Here is a 16097-nt window from a genome sequence, read left to right as displayed (position 1 = left end):
TATTGATATATTTCTTTATTGATAGAAGGGAAAACTCACTTCACAGGGAGTGAAGTCCAAATTAGATCATGGATGGCCTATTCTTATCACAGTGACCCTTGACCAGCTGACTGACCATCTACCATTTTGACAGCAAAGAGCTTCTCTTTCTGACATTGAACAGTATCATTTGGTTGATAGAGTACTTGTGGTACTACATAGCTGTTTCACAGTCTGCCTCACTCTCCACATGGTTCCAGATATAGACCTACCCACCCAGCCTCCCTCCCATTACAGTAGGGTAGGGCCTCTTTCTATATTTATGGTGAGGTGGCGCTGTGTCTTCTTTCCTCCCTTTCTCTCAAGGTCTCCCTGTAGCCAACTTTATATTACTTAGTAATACTGGGTATACCTGGCAAGGTTTTGTAAAAATATGAATAAAAGAAGATTACATGTTATATGATATAAATGTTTATTAATACAGGACATGCTTTTCTCCCCCCATTGGTTTTATTATATATCACTCAAAATCAACAACTCACTCTTTTTCCCGAAAATATTCTCAAGATAAAGTCAACTACTTAATTTCATTTTCTTTACTTTTTTCCCCTAAAGTTACTTTAAATATTGCTTACAGTAAAAGCAAAACAAATAACTAAGCACAGCTGAATGAAAACTAAAGCTAATGTCTTTTAGATTTGTATTTAAATTACAGAGAAATAACTATATGGACACTATCTCCATCATCAATATCAGTTGCTAGGCTTATAAAATATTGTGTGTGTGTTTTGACTACAGAAGCACAATAGATTTCAGTTTCCTTCCCTCTCCTCTTCCATCTTGATCTCTCCACATCCTTAGTGAGCAAACACACATTCACAGTGGAGTGCATGTGATCAGCACTAAACACATCAACTACATCAACCTTTATTTTAAACCTTTATATTTACTATACGCTGATCAAGAAAGATCAAATATGACTTTTTAAAAGACACAATATTTAAAATTGGAAAATTCTGGCTTATAACTGCTATTTTTGAAGCCGCAATAGCATTTCATGAAGACGTGGCCTGTTTCAAATATTGAATAAGATCTTCTCTCTCAGTCTTCTTTTTAAGACCAGCAAAGACCATTTTAGTTCCAGGGATATATTTCTTTGGGTTCTCCAAATATTCCATCAGAGTATCTTCTCCCCAGACAATACCTACAAAGGTGAAAATATGCTTTCAGTTTGTGTAATGACATTGGTAGGGCTAACTTTCTGATGTGATCCAAATATGTGAATAAGACTGCCTTAGCACTCAATAGCAAGGTAATTATAATGAGAATATTTATAGATTCTAACTTAGAAGAAAATTCCAAAACTAATCTCCACTCCTGACTTCTCTGTAGAAATCTAGTAGTTATAAGCTGTTTAGGATTATCCAAAGTATAACAATAAACTATACTATATCCATTCATGTTCCACCTAAGCAGCACTTCAGCTTCTAGAATCACAGATAGTTTCTTTTTTTTTTTTTTTTACATGCTGAGTGGACAGTGAGAGAGAGAGACAGAGAGAAAGGTCTTCCTTTGCCGTTGGTTCACCCTCCAATGGCCGCTGTGGCCGGCACACAGCGCTGATCCGAAGGCAGGAGCCAGGTGCTTTTCCTGGTCTCCCATGCGGGTGCAGGGCCCAAGCACTTGGGCCATCCTCCACTGCACTCCCTGGCCACAGCAGAGAGCTGGCCTGGAAGAGGGGCTACCAGGACAGAATCTGGCGCCCCGATCGGGACTAGAACCCGGTGTGCCGGCGCCACAGGCAGAGGATTAGCCTAGTGAGCTGCGGCGCCGGCCACAGATAGTTTCTGATAGAAAAGATCCTGGAGATCACTTAACCCAAGTAGATGACAAGTTGATAACCCAGAGAAAGGAAAGTAATTGCCTTAATATGACAAAATTACTTTAGAGTTAAGAATTTGTGACTACTAACTCAATTTCCACATTCATTCTACCAAACACACCAAGTACCTCTGCCCAGATTTCTATAAAAATCTATAATTTCATAAATTCAGGTTTAAGATGATAGAGAAAGGCTGTCTATTTCTCCTTTCCATAACTAGTCAAAAAGAATATGGACAAAGAGAAACAGAAATGCTAGCTCCACTTTTCATTAAACTCTTTTTTTAAAATGATTTATTTATATATTTGAAAGACAGAGTTACAAAGAGGCAGAGGCAGAGAGAGAGAAAGAAAGAGATCTTCCATCTGCTAGTTCATTCTGCAGATGACCACAATGGCCAGGACTGAGCCAGGCCAAAGCCAGGAGGCGGGAGCCTCTTCTGGGTCTCCCACATAGGGGCAGGGGCCCAGCACCTGGGTTATCCACTGCTGCTTTTCCAGGCACATTGGAAAGGGAAATGGATCAGAAGTGGAGCAGCTGGGACTCAAACTGGCACCTATATGAGATGCTAGAGCTAAAGGCAGTAGCTTAACCCACTACACCACAACACAAGCCCTATAAAACTCTTGAAGAAGCACCTATAACCTTACATTTTACACTACTGGATAACCAACAAAGACATGAAACCTAGACCAAAATGAGAGGATACTTATACCAATGATCTCAAGAGAAGAAGAATTCAGTATACACTATCAAAAGCCGGGAAAGCAAGGACTAAAGAACAAAACACAGGCCAGCGCCGCAGCTCACTAGGCTAATCCTCCGCCTGCGGCGTCAGCACCCTGGGTTCTAGTCCCAGTCGGGGCACCGGATTCTATCCCAGTTGCTCCTCTTCCAGTCCAGCTCTCTGCTGTGGCCCGGGAGTGCAGTGGAGGATGGCCCAAGTGCTTGCGCCCTGCACTCGCGTGGGAGACCAGGAGGGGCACCTGGCTCCTGGCTTCGGTTCTGTACAGCACACCAGCCACAGCATGCCGGCCCTGGCGGCCATTTTGGGGGTGAACCAACGGAAAGGAAAACCTTTCTCTTTGTCTCTCTCTCTCTCACTGTCTAACGCTGCCTGTCCAAAAAAAAAAAAATAGAAGACGAAAAAGAAAACACAAACATGCCATCTTTGAAAGAACTCCAACTTGTTACAGGACAGAAGAGAAACTGCAGAGACTGCATAAACCTAGGGCTGCCAGTCTTTGCAAGCTGCAGTAAAGAGTCAACTGACACCCCAAACAAAACATAACTGGAATTGTCAGACTCACCCTTACTATCCTTCTACAAATAACTAGTCCAAGAAGAATTTTCCCCATCAAAATATGAATAATAACCAAAAGGAATCAGCACAAGAGTACTGAAAATAAATATACACAACAGACACATATACTCACCACACACAAACACACAGCAGAAGGGAATAAAAAGAACAAAAGTTAAATGAAAACTATGCATCAAAAAGTATGTACATTAGGCAGATAAAAATCATGAACATACTTCCAGCGTTCAAAAATAATCTTTATAGTTCAAGGACTCACTGCAGTTAGAAGGCTCAAGTAGAAACTGATAAAACAAAAATATATAAATTACACCAAAAGAAACACACGTTGCTGATGGAACAATCAGGATTCAAAATATTAATTTAAAAAGATAGAAAGAAGAATGAATTTAAAATAATTTTTCTAGCTCTAAGATCAAAGCGGAAACAATATTCAGACAAAGGAAATTCACAATCCACACAACTGCTGACCCAAGTAAAATTTTTAAAAACAAATTAAATAGCAGAAAATAATTAAAATACAGATTTCAGGAAAACTTTCAAAAATAAAAAGCTTGAATCTAACTAGAAGAACACAACATGTTCTAGAATATACTGAAAGATTTCAATAGGTGCCTAGACATAACCAAACAAAGTTACTAAATTTCAATAGAATTTTATTGAGACTCAGGGGAAAAGAATAAAATAAGAATATAACCAAGTAACTCATTTAGGATAGCCATCAGGCTAGTTACATATTTCTCCAAACCATAAGTTAACATGAAGTGTACAATATACTGAGAATTTTGTCTCCCCAAAATTTTATGCCCAACCAAACTGCCATTGAAATGTAATTAAAATCCTCAGATGTTTTCAGATATCCAAGAACTGAGATAACATTCTTCCAAGTAATTTTTTCTTGGTGTAATTAGTATCATATAATCATCTATAAACCAAAAGATGAAGACACTTAAAAATTGGGAATACCCATTGATGCCATTTAAATGTAGAACAAATGTTGAAACAACTGTGGTATAATTATGGTCATGTGGGCTGTAATAGTATAAATGATATCAGAGTAAAAGGAGCTAGGAGACAGTGTGAAAAAATGGGAAACATAAACACTTTGATTTTCTAACCCCTCATGGTGGAGAATAAACAGATGTTGCTTAAAGTAGATAAATAACAGAAGCACATGGATATTACTTAAAATATAAATATGGATACTGAGATTACAGACTTTACCAAAATTATTCAATAAAGAGAGAGGACTAGGGAAAGGTTGGGAAAAATGAATATACATATTTCCCTGATCATTCGTACTGGGAAGGATTCTTTTGATTATATGAATTTTTGCATAATGAACATGAACATCAAAATACTTTAGTTACTGACACATTTGTAACTCAGTGCATCCGACTGCATGCATTAACAAGATTAGACACAACAAAGACTAATCACTAATAAGTTTGTTTAGCTAATATGCTACCCCATGATTTGATTTCTTTAAAGTCCCAAGAAAACTTCGGTTTGAATCCTAGTTCTGTCACTTATTAACATACAACTCTGGAAAAATCATAAATTAATTCAAACAATTTATTTCAAAAACTTGCTTCAATTATTACTGCCCAAAAATGCAATGGCACTTCAATGCACCATACAAATACTATTTTCACTTTCCACTTAATGATGTTTTAAAAACACAATGTAGATGACTCAACCTCACTAACTGTTAGGGAAATACATATCAAAACCACAGGAGATGCTACGTCATATATATTAGGAAGGCCACTATCAAAAGATCAGAAAATAAGAAGTGTTGGCAATGATGTGGAGAAAATGGAACTCTTGTACACTGCTGGTGGGAACATAAAATGGTACAGCCACTGTGGAAAATGGCATGGCTGTTCCTCAAAAAGTTATTTATACAATTATAGGATTCTATGATTCCACTTCTGAATATATATCCAAAGGAAATGAAAATACAACTGATATTTGTGCACCCAAGTTCATAGTAGCATTATTCACAATAGCCAAGAGGTGGAAGCAACCTGAGTCTCCACTGATGAATAAGGAAAATGTGCTTCTAACCATATACAGGTGAGGATTTTTCAGTGATAAAGGAGATGGAAATTCTGACACAATACAACATGGATGAACCTTGAAGTCATTACACTAACTGAACTAATCTAGTAACAAGTGGAAAAATACTGTCAGATTCCACTTACATCAGATAACTAAAGTAGTAAAATTTACAAAGACAAAAAGTAGAATGATGGTTATTGATGTCTGTTTAATTGGTACAGGTTTCAATTTGAAAGAAACAAAAATATTCTGTAAATGAACAGTTGCAAAGCAATGAGAATGTGCTTAATGCCACAGAATTATATGCTTAAAATGATTAAAGTGGAAAATGTAATGGTATGAGTATAGGGAGTGAACCAAAGGAAAGAAGCTCTCTTGTCTCTGTATCTCTCTCTTGTTCTCTAATATATTTTTTTTTAAAAGTCTAACTGACTCTTTTCAGTAGTCTGTGAACTGAAAATCCTATGCAATGCAAGTTTGGCACAAACTGCTCATTGTAGGTACAGACTCCACAGTCCCCTAAAAGACCACTCTCACTTCAGATGCCAGCTTCAAGTTCAGGCCACTCAAACCTCTGACCAGAAAAAATTGGCAGTTCCCATAATCTCTTCAAACTTAATAATTCCCCAGAACAACCCACCAACTCAAAAAAACACTCTACTTAGCAGTTATAGTTTAATGATAAAAGATACAAATCCGGACCAGCTAGATCCAGAACCATAGGAAGAGGTCTGGCAGGATCTCAAACACAAGAGTTTTGTCTTGTCTTTATTTATCTGAAAGGCAGAGTGACAGAGAGAGATCTTCCATCCACTGGTTCACTCCTTAAATGTCCATAACAGCTAGGGCTGGACCAGGCCAAAGCCAGGTCTCTCCCACATGGGTGGTAGGGACCCAACTACTTGAGCATAACCTGTTGCTTCTCAGTGGGAGTACTAGCAGGATGCTGGAATAGAAGTGAAGGCAGGACTCAATCTCAGGCATCCCAAGCAGCAGCTTTAATCTACTGTACCACAACACCCACTCCAGAATTTTAAATTGGGATTTCATCACTTGAGCAAGACTGACTGACGCACTGGCTCCATGACTGGACTTAGTCTCTAGCCCCCATTCTGACACCTAGAGGTTGGACTAACATCACCAAACTCAAAGTCCTAATTCTCTAATCACATGGTTGCTCTTTTAAGCAAGGTCAGTCTTAATCCTGAATGTATCTAGGAGCTCATCATGAGTCATCTTATTATAACCTCATGTCCTATGCCAGGTGCCAACTATGATAAAAAAAGACACTCCTGTCATCTGAGAAATTACAGCGTTTCAGAGGTTCCTTCCAGAAACTCACAACAAAGAACAAATTGTTACATAACACCTATTAGCCAACATTCTTCACATCCCAAATACAACAATATTGTGTCAATAATAAGTATACTGATATTTTTTTTTTTTTTTGACAGGCAGAGTGGACAGTGAGAGACAGACTGAGAGAAAGGTCTTCCTTTTGCCGTTGGTTCACCCCTCAATGGCTGCTGTGGCCAGCGGGCTGCGGCCGGCGCACCATGCTGATCCGAAGCCAGGAGCCAGGTGCTTCCTTCTGGTCTCCCAGAGAGACGGGTGCAGGGCCCAAGCACTTGGGCCATCCTCCACTGCCTTCCCAAGCCACAGCAGAGAGCTGGACTGGAAGAGGAGCAACCGGGACAGAATCCGGTGCCCCGACCAGGACTAGGACCCATGGTACCGGCACCGCAGGCGGAGGATTAGCCTATTGAGCCGCGGCGCCGGCCAATATACTGATATTTTTAAAGATGGCAAAATATTCCTGACATAAAGATTACATTATTTTTTATTTACCTTTTTTATTTATTTTAATTTATTTGTGAAAGGAGAGACAGAAGGACAGAGAGCTCTCATTTGTTAGTTCACTCCCCAAATGTGCACAACAGATGGGGCTGGGCCAGGCCAAAGCCAGGACCAGGAACTCAATCCCATGTGGGTGGCAGGAGCACAATCACTGAAGGCATCACCACTGCTTCCCAGGGTGTACATTAACAGGAAGCTAGAACCTAGAGCGTCTCCAGGACTTGAACTCACACACCTGGATATGAACTCACACACCCAAGCAGGTGGGTGTCCCAAGCAGGGTGTCTAATGCAGCACCATATGATTGTCCTTATCTACTTACAGTATGGGTATTTTATCAATTATCTATGGATTTGTTTTATATCTATAATACCCTTTTATATGGATGTCTCACAAATAAAGATATGTTGAGCTACTAACCCCCATTAGCTCAGAATGTGGGTGTGTTTGAAAACAGGTCACTGTAGCTGTGATTAGTTAAGCTGAAATGAGGTCACACTGGAATAAGATGGGTCCCTAATCCAATGTGGCTAGCGTCCTTATTAAAAATAGCCATGTGAAGCCAGAGACACCCAGGGAACATGTGATGACAAAGAGACTGGAAGTATGCAGCTGCATGTCATTACCTGAAATTCAACTATTAAAGAGAATGAGGTACTAACACATGAGCCTTGAACATGCTGGGGATGGTGCTGTGGCTCAGGTTAGTCCTCTGCCTGTGGCTCCAGCATCCCATACAGGCACTGGTTCTAGTCCCAGCTGCTCCTCTTCCGATCCAGCTCTTTACTATGGCCTGGGAAAGCAGTAGAAGATGACCCAAGCTTTTGGGCTCCTGCACCCACGTGGGAGATCAGGAAAAATCTCCTAGCTCCTGGCTTCAGATCTGCCCAGCTCTACCCATTGCACCCATCTGGGAAGTGAACCAGCGGATGGAAGACTTCTGTCTCTGTCTCTTCCCTCTCACTGTTACTCTTCCTCCCAAATAAATAAATAAAATCATAAAAAAAAAAAAAAGAAAAAGAAAGAAAGAAAAGATCACACTAAGTGAAAGAATCCAGACACAAAAAATTCATATATTATCTGACTCCTTTTATATAAATTATACAATAGGCAAATCCAAAGAGATAGAAAGTAGATCAGTGGTTGCCAGGGAATGGGAATAAGAGAAAATGGGAGAGATTACTTAATGAGTGCAGATACTCTGGAATGATAAAAACAAAAAGTTCTGAAACTAAGAAGGACTCATTATAGAATATTGTGAATGCACTAAATGCTACGGAATGTATGCTATAAAATGGCTCATTGTATGTTACATAGATTTCGCTTCAATAAAAATAAATTAAAAATAGTAGTGATCTGAAATTCTAACCTATATGATATGCTAAGCCACAAAAAAAATTCAAAAGAGAATTGTACTGTTGTTTAAGAAAATCTGATACAGCAATCCAGTTAAATAAACACACAAAGACACACACCCACATCCAGGAGTAACAAATTGCTTCTCAAAGATATACTCTTCCCTAACCATTTTTAATCTCAATCCTAAAATGCTTTCTCACTTTAATTACTGTTGTACCCTTTCCACCCAGAAAAAATCAATCACAATCACTATTATACCATTAAAATATTCAATTTTTAAAAAAAACTAGCTCACGGTTTTCAAGATTACGCACTGAATAAAATAAAATATCCCACATAGGCAAGAACCTGTGCCACACATGATTTTTAATTATTCTGATCAAAAGGATGTTGTTATTCTAAAGCAGGTATTATAATACAAATCATTATTTCATATAAACATAGGGGTCCATTTTTAAGGCTGCAAATTAGTAAATTATAATGCTGTATCATGTGCTTTCTTCTTTGCTACAAAGTCTGTGGTTCTCTCCCACAACTATTGGTTTTTACCTTTGTTTTTGTTTGCATCAGAATAAGAGAATCCTTGTGCTTGTCCTGTTTTTCGGCCAAAGAGACCCCAGAGATTTGGACCAGTCTTGTGTTTTCCACCTTTTTCTACTGTGTGGCACTGAGCACATTTCTGAATAAAGATCTTCTTGCCTGTTTCAGCATCTCCCATTTTGCTCTGCAGAGGAACCTTAAACCACAGACCAAAGAAAATATCAGATTTGCAAAGCTGAAAAAAAAGGAATTGCATTACTTTGGCTGAACTGACTGCTAATGATATTAAACAAAAATGTACTAAAATATATATACTTTAAAGCCATTTAATGTGTGTTCATATGTCTACATATTACAGAATCTAATTTTATAAAAACTTACTCATCTTATTTATCAGGCTTATTCTAAATACCTAGCCATAGCTACTTCAGAAACTGCTATTGGTGTAAATCTGGTTTTACTTCAGACCACACAATTATGTTAATTTATACAGGTCAATCAATGTGCCTTTTCTTTTCACTTCCAAACAGTACATGTAAAAAAAATGATGTGAAGCATAGAGATATGATTTTGCATTCTCTTATTTAAAAGAAAAGAACAAGCTGGAAAAGAGCTTAAATGTGACATTTATTATGACAACTTATATGTATACTATAATAACAGAATTGTAAACTTCAAAATCATACAGAAAACAATGAAACACTGCAACATATGTAACATAACTCTTCATTTACTTTACACACTCAGCTGCAAACAAATCTACCAGACCAGGCCAAACATTATCAAAAACCAATCAGAAATAACATTACCGAGTTCTGTTTGAATTTATGTATTTAGTGCTAATACAGTGGAAAAAAAACTTTTAGGCAGGGAAGAGCTTACGATACAGTGACAAAAAGATACAAGAGATTCTGTATAAAGGTATTTGCTTAAAACTGCCAAAAATTCCATTACATCAATAAATAAGTGCCTCCCCCACCTACAATAATGTAAGAAATAATTTCAACCTATCAAAAAATTATACTTTGAAATAATAACAAATGGTTTCCTGTTCTGTGATGAATGAATGCATGGAAGATGGGGATTGGGATGGATTTGAACACAGTGAATTACTATCACAAAAACTACAAAAAATACCTTTACCAGTACAGTCTTTTCTCTTTTTTTTTTTTTTTTTTTTTTTTGACATGCAGAGTGGGCAGTGAGAGAGACAGAGAGAAAAGTCTTCCTTTGCCATTGGTTCACCCTCCAATGGCCGCCACGGCCGGCACGCTGCAGTCAGTGCACCACGCTGATCCGATGGCAGGAGCCAGGTGCTTCTCCTGGTCTCCCATGGGGTGCAGGGCCCAAGTACTTGGGCCATCCTCCACTGCACTCCCGGGCCACAGCAGAGAGCTGGCCTGGAAGAGGGGTAACCGGGACAGAATCCGGCTCCTCAACTGGGACTAGAACCTGGTGTGCCGTCGCCGCAAGGCAGAGGATTAGCCTAGTGAGCCGTGGCGCTGGCCACCAGTACAGTCTTAAACACTGAGAAAATGTTCATGTTATTTTCTGAATTTGAAAACTACAGTATTGTTTAAAGTTATCTATTACTCAGAGAAAAGCTAGTATTTTACTTACAACAACCTGTAAAAAACAACCTGCAAAACTAGTATCTTCCTAATTTCTTTAACTCTGTATGAAAATCTATTAACAGTGTCAATGATCCATATAAAGGGAAGATTGTAGTCTTCCTTGGGCAGTTTTGAAAACAACTAAGCTATTAATATTTAGGTTTGAAAAAAAGTGGAATAAGAAAAAATATCCAGGGCCAGCACTGTGGCATAGCAGGTAAAGCCACCGCCTGCAGGACCAGCATCTCATATGATCGCCGGTTCAGTGCCAGTTCAAGTCCCGGCTCTGCTCCACTTCTGATCCAGCTCTCTGCTATGGCTGGGGAAAGCAGTAGAAGATGGCCCAAGTCCTTGGGTCCCTGCACCCACGTGGGAGACCTGGAAGAAGCTCCTGGCTCCTGCTTTGGATCAGCACAGCTACGGCCATTGTAGCCAATTGGGGAGTGAACCAGTGGATGGAAGGCCTCTCTCTCTCACTTTCAAATAAATAAATAAATCTTTTAAAATCTTCAAGAGAAGACTACTTTAACATTCCAAATAACACTCAAAATACTGCATGCAGTGTTTACATGTATCTATTCTATTAATTATCTGAATAGGTTCAGAATTCAGTGAGGCTTTGAGAAGCGGTTATAAAGAGGAAAATTTCTACCACAAATGCAAATTATGGTTTTTTTAGCAAAATATAGTCACTATAACCATAAAGTTTGTATCGTACAAAAACAAAATATCATGTAAGTACTAACTAGAGAATCTGTATTTACAATTTTTTATACAGAGAAAAAAGACAAAATTGATTTTCATACCCACTAAATGTTATTCATAATTCAGAAAACCAGACACTAAAAATGAAAAAGAAAAACAGAAACACAAACTCCTTACTCATATATACAGATCACTTGTAAAAATTTTTCCATTACCATTGTTCAAACAACCAGCACTGGTTACAATTAAAATGTTTATCGTTGCCATCTTTAATCACTGAATCCTGCCAATGTAAATACCAATGGCTCTCTTCCAAGTGCATTAAAACCAAAGGGAAGGAGTTGAATATCAAGGAACATCCTGAGAAGATAAGAATTTCAAAGAAACTAATTTTGTCCTTTAGTCATTTGGCATCGTACCAGTATTAAGAAGAAATATCTCATTGAAATAGCCAAGATGTGACATTTAGAATGGGAATGACTGCTCATCCAAGAATGAAGTAATCCCAGGACTAAACAGAGTAAGAATAGTCTTTACTGATTCTTACTAAACAGAATAAGAATAAATATTTGTATGTGCTTACCATGTGTAAAGCATACACTAAGTCCTTTATATATTAACTAATTTAATCCTCACAAGAGTCCTATATGATAGATCCTATTCATGCCTCTTATAGCTACACAAAAGATGAAGAGAATTGTTTGAGATCACAACCCTGTAGGCAGTGGAGAGAGGCAGTGAAAGGGGAGAGGTGAAGCAATATAAAAATCTGTAGTTACCCACTGAAGAATTAGCTAGGCCACCCTGTATTGAACACAATAGCTGACACACTGCAGACTTAATTTTTTTCCCCAACTGAGTGAGAGTGCTTAAAGAGGACGAGGTGAAATACGTTTTAATGCTGGTTTACACCATTTGCATACTGCAGTGTAAGAAGACAATGAAGGCACTAATAAAACTTCCAACGTTTACTAAGTCCACATAATTGCAGTGATGAAGGAGGGGGGTAAGCTCACTGGAGTATTTCAAGGATGAATGCTGAACAGAAGGAAAAAGATTAAGCGGGGTTCTGCCTGTTGTTCTGGAAAGAATACTCAAGCGGAGGGCAGTCACAGCCACGTGACCCTGAGGGAATCCCCTCACGTCTGTGAACCCCCAAAGGCAGCAACGGCCACTGCACCTGAGGCCCCAGGCTGGAACCGCGAATCCAGCTTTCGAAACTGCGCTTCGCGAGGCCGCCTCCACGTCAAGTGTGCGAGCAAGGCTCACACGTCAGAGAGGCTCTTCACCAAAAAGTCTCCTGTTGCACGTGGGGGCTACGTGACCCTACTACGCAGGGGCTGGGGTGAGACTCCTTAAAAATGGACGGTTGGATCCTCCTCTCCAGGGAGACCCGGGCCCAAACTGCGCTGTTAGGACCGCAAGGCTGCTCAGCCCAGGCTCTCCCAGCCAGTCCCGCCCCTACCACAGGGCCAGTAGCTCTGCTCTCCTCCTCCCCTGTGCCGCGGCCAGGCGGGAGTCCGCGCCCCGAGTTCGATGGTGGTGGTTCTGCAGCAGGGCCTCGATGACACTCGCAGGTCTGGTCAGCCATGTGCTTCCGGTGGACACGGAAATGGCGGGCTCCACCCACGCTGCTGATTGGACACCAGGTCTCGCGGGACTTCAACTCTCGCAGAGGCGGAAAGCCTTGGAGCCGAGGGCCAAGCCTTAAACGTGAACAGTGAGTGTACTTGGAGCATAGCAGCAGCGTAGGAGCTCGAAACCGGCTTATTATGCTTGTTTGCTTCTACCTAACCAAAGAATTAAATTATCTGTGTATATTCCCAGTGTTACAAGGTCTCCCTTGAAATGGGAGTTCCATGGTTTTTGTTTTTGTTTTTGTTTTGTTTGTTTGTTTGTTTTTTTTTTAATCCAAGATTATTTGGTCACAGCGATCAAATCATGTCAAAATAAAATGAATGCTTAGATGAGACAAGGGACTGTGGTAAGCAGCTTGAAAATACAAGCACTGAATCCTGCAGCCCCGATTTTCCTTGGTTTACAACTGGCCAAGGCAAGTTGTAAAGTGCAATAAAGTTATTATGCATGAACTACATAGAAATGTAGTAAGTAGGAACTGACAGTGCTAATTGACAAAAAAGCAGAATAGAACAGGGTTAGAAACTGCGAAAAGGGATTGTGACAAAGAGAAGGAAATAGGGAGGGAAGGACTGAGAAAGCTACAAGGAAGAGGGTGTCCAAGGCACAGAGGTGAGAACGTGAAGTTGTAGTTATGTGGGTCGGGAAAGTAGCTTATCTGTTTACCTGAGCAAGAAGTGGGTGGCACGGCAGAAAAATAAGGATATTAAAATAATTTTCCCAAACAACTAAGGTACCTAGGAATGCAGTAGTGCAAATGTTGGGATTTAAGTAAGTAGGAAGTTTACCCTTCTGTGTTGGAAATGTCCTGTGTGGATGCTGTTCATTAGCTGAAAATTGGTTCTGAGGACAGGAAACATGGTTTATTCAGCTGAGAACTGAATTTTTAATTATCTTAATTGTAATTCATTTTAATTTTTGTTATTTTTTAAGAAGATTTTATTTATTTATTTATTTATTTGAGAAGTAGAAATATAGACAGTGAAAGGGAGAGACAGAGAGAAAGGGCTTCCATCTGTTGGTTCACTCCCCAAATGACTGCAAAGGGCAGAGCTGGACCCAACCAAAGCCTGGGGCCAGGAGCATCCTTCAGGTCTCCCATGCCCAGGTGCAGGGGCCAAGCGCTTGGGGCTTGCTTTCCCAGATCATAGAAGAGAGAACCGGCCCCATATGGGATGCTGGAACTGCAGGTGGAGGATTAACCTACTGTGCCACAGCCAATTTTGTTATCTTTAATAGCTATAGCCACTAAATGATGCCTATGAATTCTGGCCTGAAATCTACACATTTAAATAATGTGTGTCATCTAATAGAAACAAAAAGACCATTGTGAAAAAAAAATCAAGTGTTAAATACTATTCTCAAATTCAAAGGAAAGCATTCAAACTCAAGAAGAAAAAAATAACCATTTCTTGGGTGCGTAGGCCAGGCTAGGTACTTGCATACATTATCACTACCAGTAGCCTTACAGATGGGACAAAGTGAGGCTGTCCACATTCACATAGAACAATCTGGGGGCCGGTGCTGTGGTGTAGCCAGTAAGGCCGCCGCCTGCAGTGCCAGCATCCCATATGCGCGCCGGTTCGAGTCTCGGCTGCTCCACTTTCGATACAGCTCTCTGCTATGGCCTGAAAAAGCAGTAGAAGATGGCCCAAATCCTTGGGTCCCTACACCCATGTGGGAGACCCAGAAGAAGCTCCTAGCTCCTGACTTCAGATTGACGCAGCTCCAGCTGTTGTGGCCACCAAGGGAGTGAACCAGAAGATGGAAGACTTCTCTCTGTCTCTTTCTCTAACTCTGCCTTTCAAATAAATAAAATATATTTAAAAATAAATAAGTAAAAGACAAAAGAATAATCTGAAGGTTACTAATTGATCACCAAAAAATACTGGTAGTAAAATCTATAGAAAGTTTGCAAAAAGGGCAAAATGTTTTTAGTTCATTGACTATAATACATGGAAAGTAGTATCACCAACCAGCCAAGTAAACCTCATTATATTTACATCATAGTTTGAGATTGAAGTCTTTTAACACAAAAATTTTTAAATATTTTATATCTTTTATTTAAAATTTTAATTAACATGTAATACTTGTATACTTCTTGCTTTTAAAAAATTCATGAGATTTTGGGGGAAAATTTCAAAAGACATCCAAATTTCATGTGACATAAACATAAATGTTTGTCATTCCAATAATCATGCATTGAAAACAATTGTACAACTGTACGTTGTGTTTTAAAGCTTGGAAATTTTTAATCTGCAAAAGTCTAGCACATCTTTAATATGTCTAATTAATAAACTTTCTTTAAAACTCAGCTATTTCAGAGGTTTTGCTTACATACAATTCATGTTGCATGATTTTTTAACATCCCAATTCTGTCATAATTGAGTGAGGAAATGTTCAAAAATTGTGGTAATGCTTACACAACTCTGTGAGCATACTAAAAGCCAGTTAACTGAACAACTGAAAATGGGTGAATTGTATGATCTAGGAATTATACCTAAATAAATTGGTCTAAAGTAAGTCACATAAAGAAAAATATATTTATTAGATTTGATTAATTTATAAGTAAACTTATTTTCCTTGAATACAGTTTTTCTCATTTTGAGTAATAAAGAAATTCTGCTTCTAGAATTTCCCAATATTTCTTTTTTTATTTTGTTTTACTCATTTTTAATAATTTCATTAAGAAAAACATTAATTATTCTGACAAACAATTCTCCAGACATGCATTGCCCAGTGTAAGTTTTTGAAAATTATACATTTTCCACTAGATGGCAGTGGTGTGCAAATAGCATTGCTTACAACCTTTGCACTTCCTTACATCAGTAAAATTAGTACATAATTATATTATTTTCCGTTACCTTAACTGGTTCAGCCAGGAAAAGGAGTAATGGACAGTTAAGACAAGATACTTCCTAGACTTGCTGAGCCCCAAAGGCAAGGAAGCCCTTATGTTACAGGTATAAAATGTAATACAAGGAGAAATTTTAACATCTTATTAGTGCTAAATCCAGGGTGACAACTTAGCTACCACACATGACTATACATTTTTAAGGGTGGGAGAGTGGGTACTGTAGTCATAGGGAACAAGAAAACCAATCCTTATTGTGTTACCTAAATACCCCTAAAGTATTAG

At 39.0% G+C, this 16097-nt stretch overlaps 1 protein-coding gene across 2 annotated transcripts; it reads right to left on the bottom strand.

The window, feature by feature from the left end:
• Positions 1-437: 437 nt before the first annotated feature.
• LOC100353673 (cytochrome c, testis-specific) lies at positions 438-13027 on the bottom strand. 2 transcript variants are annotated; one of them, XM_051849407.3, is made up of 4 exons: positions 12786-12924; positions 11536-11680; positions 9012-9198; positions 438-1183 (listed from the first exon to the last, which is right to left on the bottom strand). In XM_051849407.3, exons 2-4 carry the CDS (start codon positions 11536-11538, stop codon positions 1035-1037), a joined length of 339 nt encoding a protein of 112 aa, XP_051705367.1. In that variant the 5' UTR covers positions 11539-11680; positions 12786-12924; the 3' UTR covers positions 438-1034. The 2 variants fall into 2 exon arrangements, with proteins under 2 accessions (XP_051705367.1, XP_002712354.2); XM_002712308.5 differs by lacking the exon at positions 11536-11680 and having other exon boundaries at positions 12786-13027.
• Positions 13028-16097: the final 3070 nt, after the last annotated feature.

Source organism: Oryctolagus cuniculus, chromosome 3, assembly GCF_051225735.1.
Source record: "Oryctolagus cuniculus isolate XC-2025 breed Fujian yellow rabbit chromosome 3, ASM5122573v1, whole genome shotgun sequence".
In the NCBI taxonomy this organism is placed as follows: Eukaryota; Metazoa; Chordata; class Mammalia; order Lagomorpha; family Leporidae; genus Oryctolagus; species Oryctolagus cuniculus.
Note: the sequence above shows the minus strand (reverse complement) of the source record. Positions and strands in the feature narration are given on the sequence as shown.

Bases quoted from the DNA above. Each gene is read 5' to 3' on its own strand.
- LOC100353673 (XM_002712308.5), bottom strand. From the start codon at position 12,911: ATGGCTGACCAGACCTGCGAGTGTCATCGAGGCCCTGCTGCAGAACCA. The intron at 9,199-12,785 runs GTAGGGGCGGGA...CTGTGGTTTAAG, and splicing joins GCAGAGCTACTGGCCCTGTG to GTTCCTCTGCAGAGCAAAAT. The intron at 1,184-9,011 runs GTAAAAACCAAT...TCACCTTTGTAG, and splicing joins TGATGCAAACAAAAACAAAG to GTATTGTCTGGGGAGAAGAT.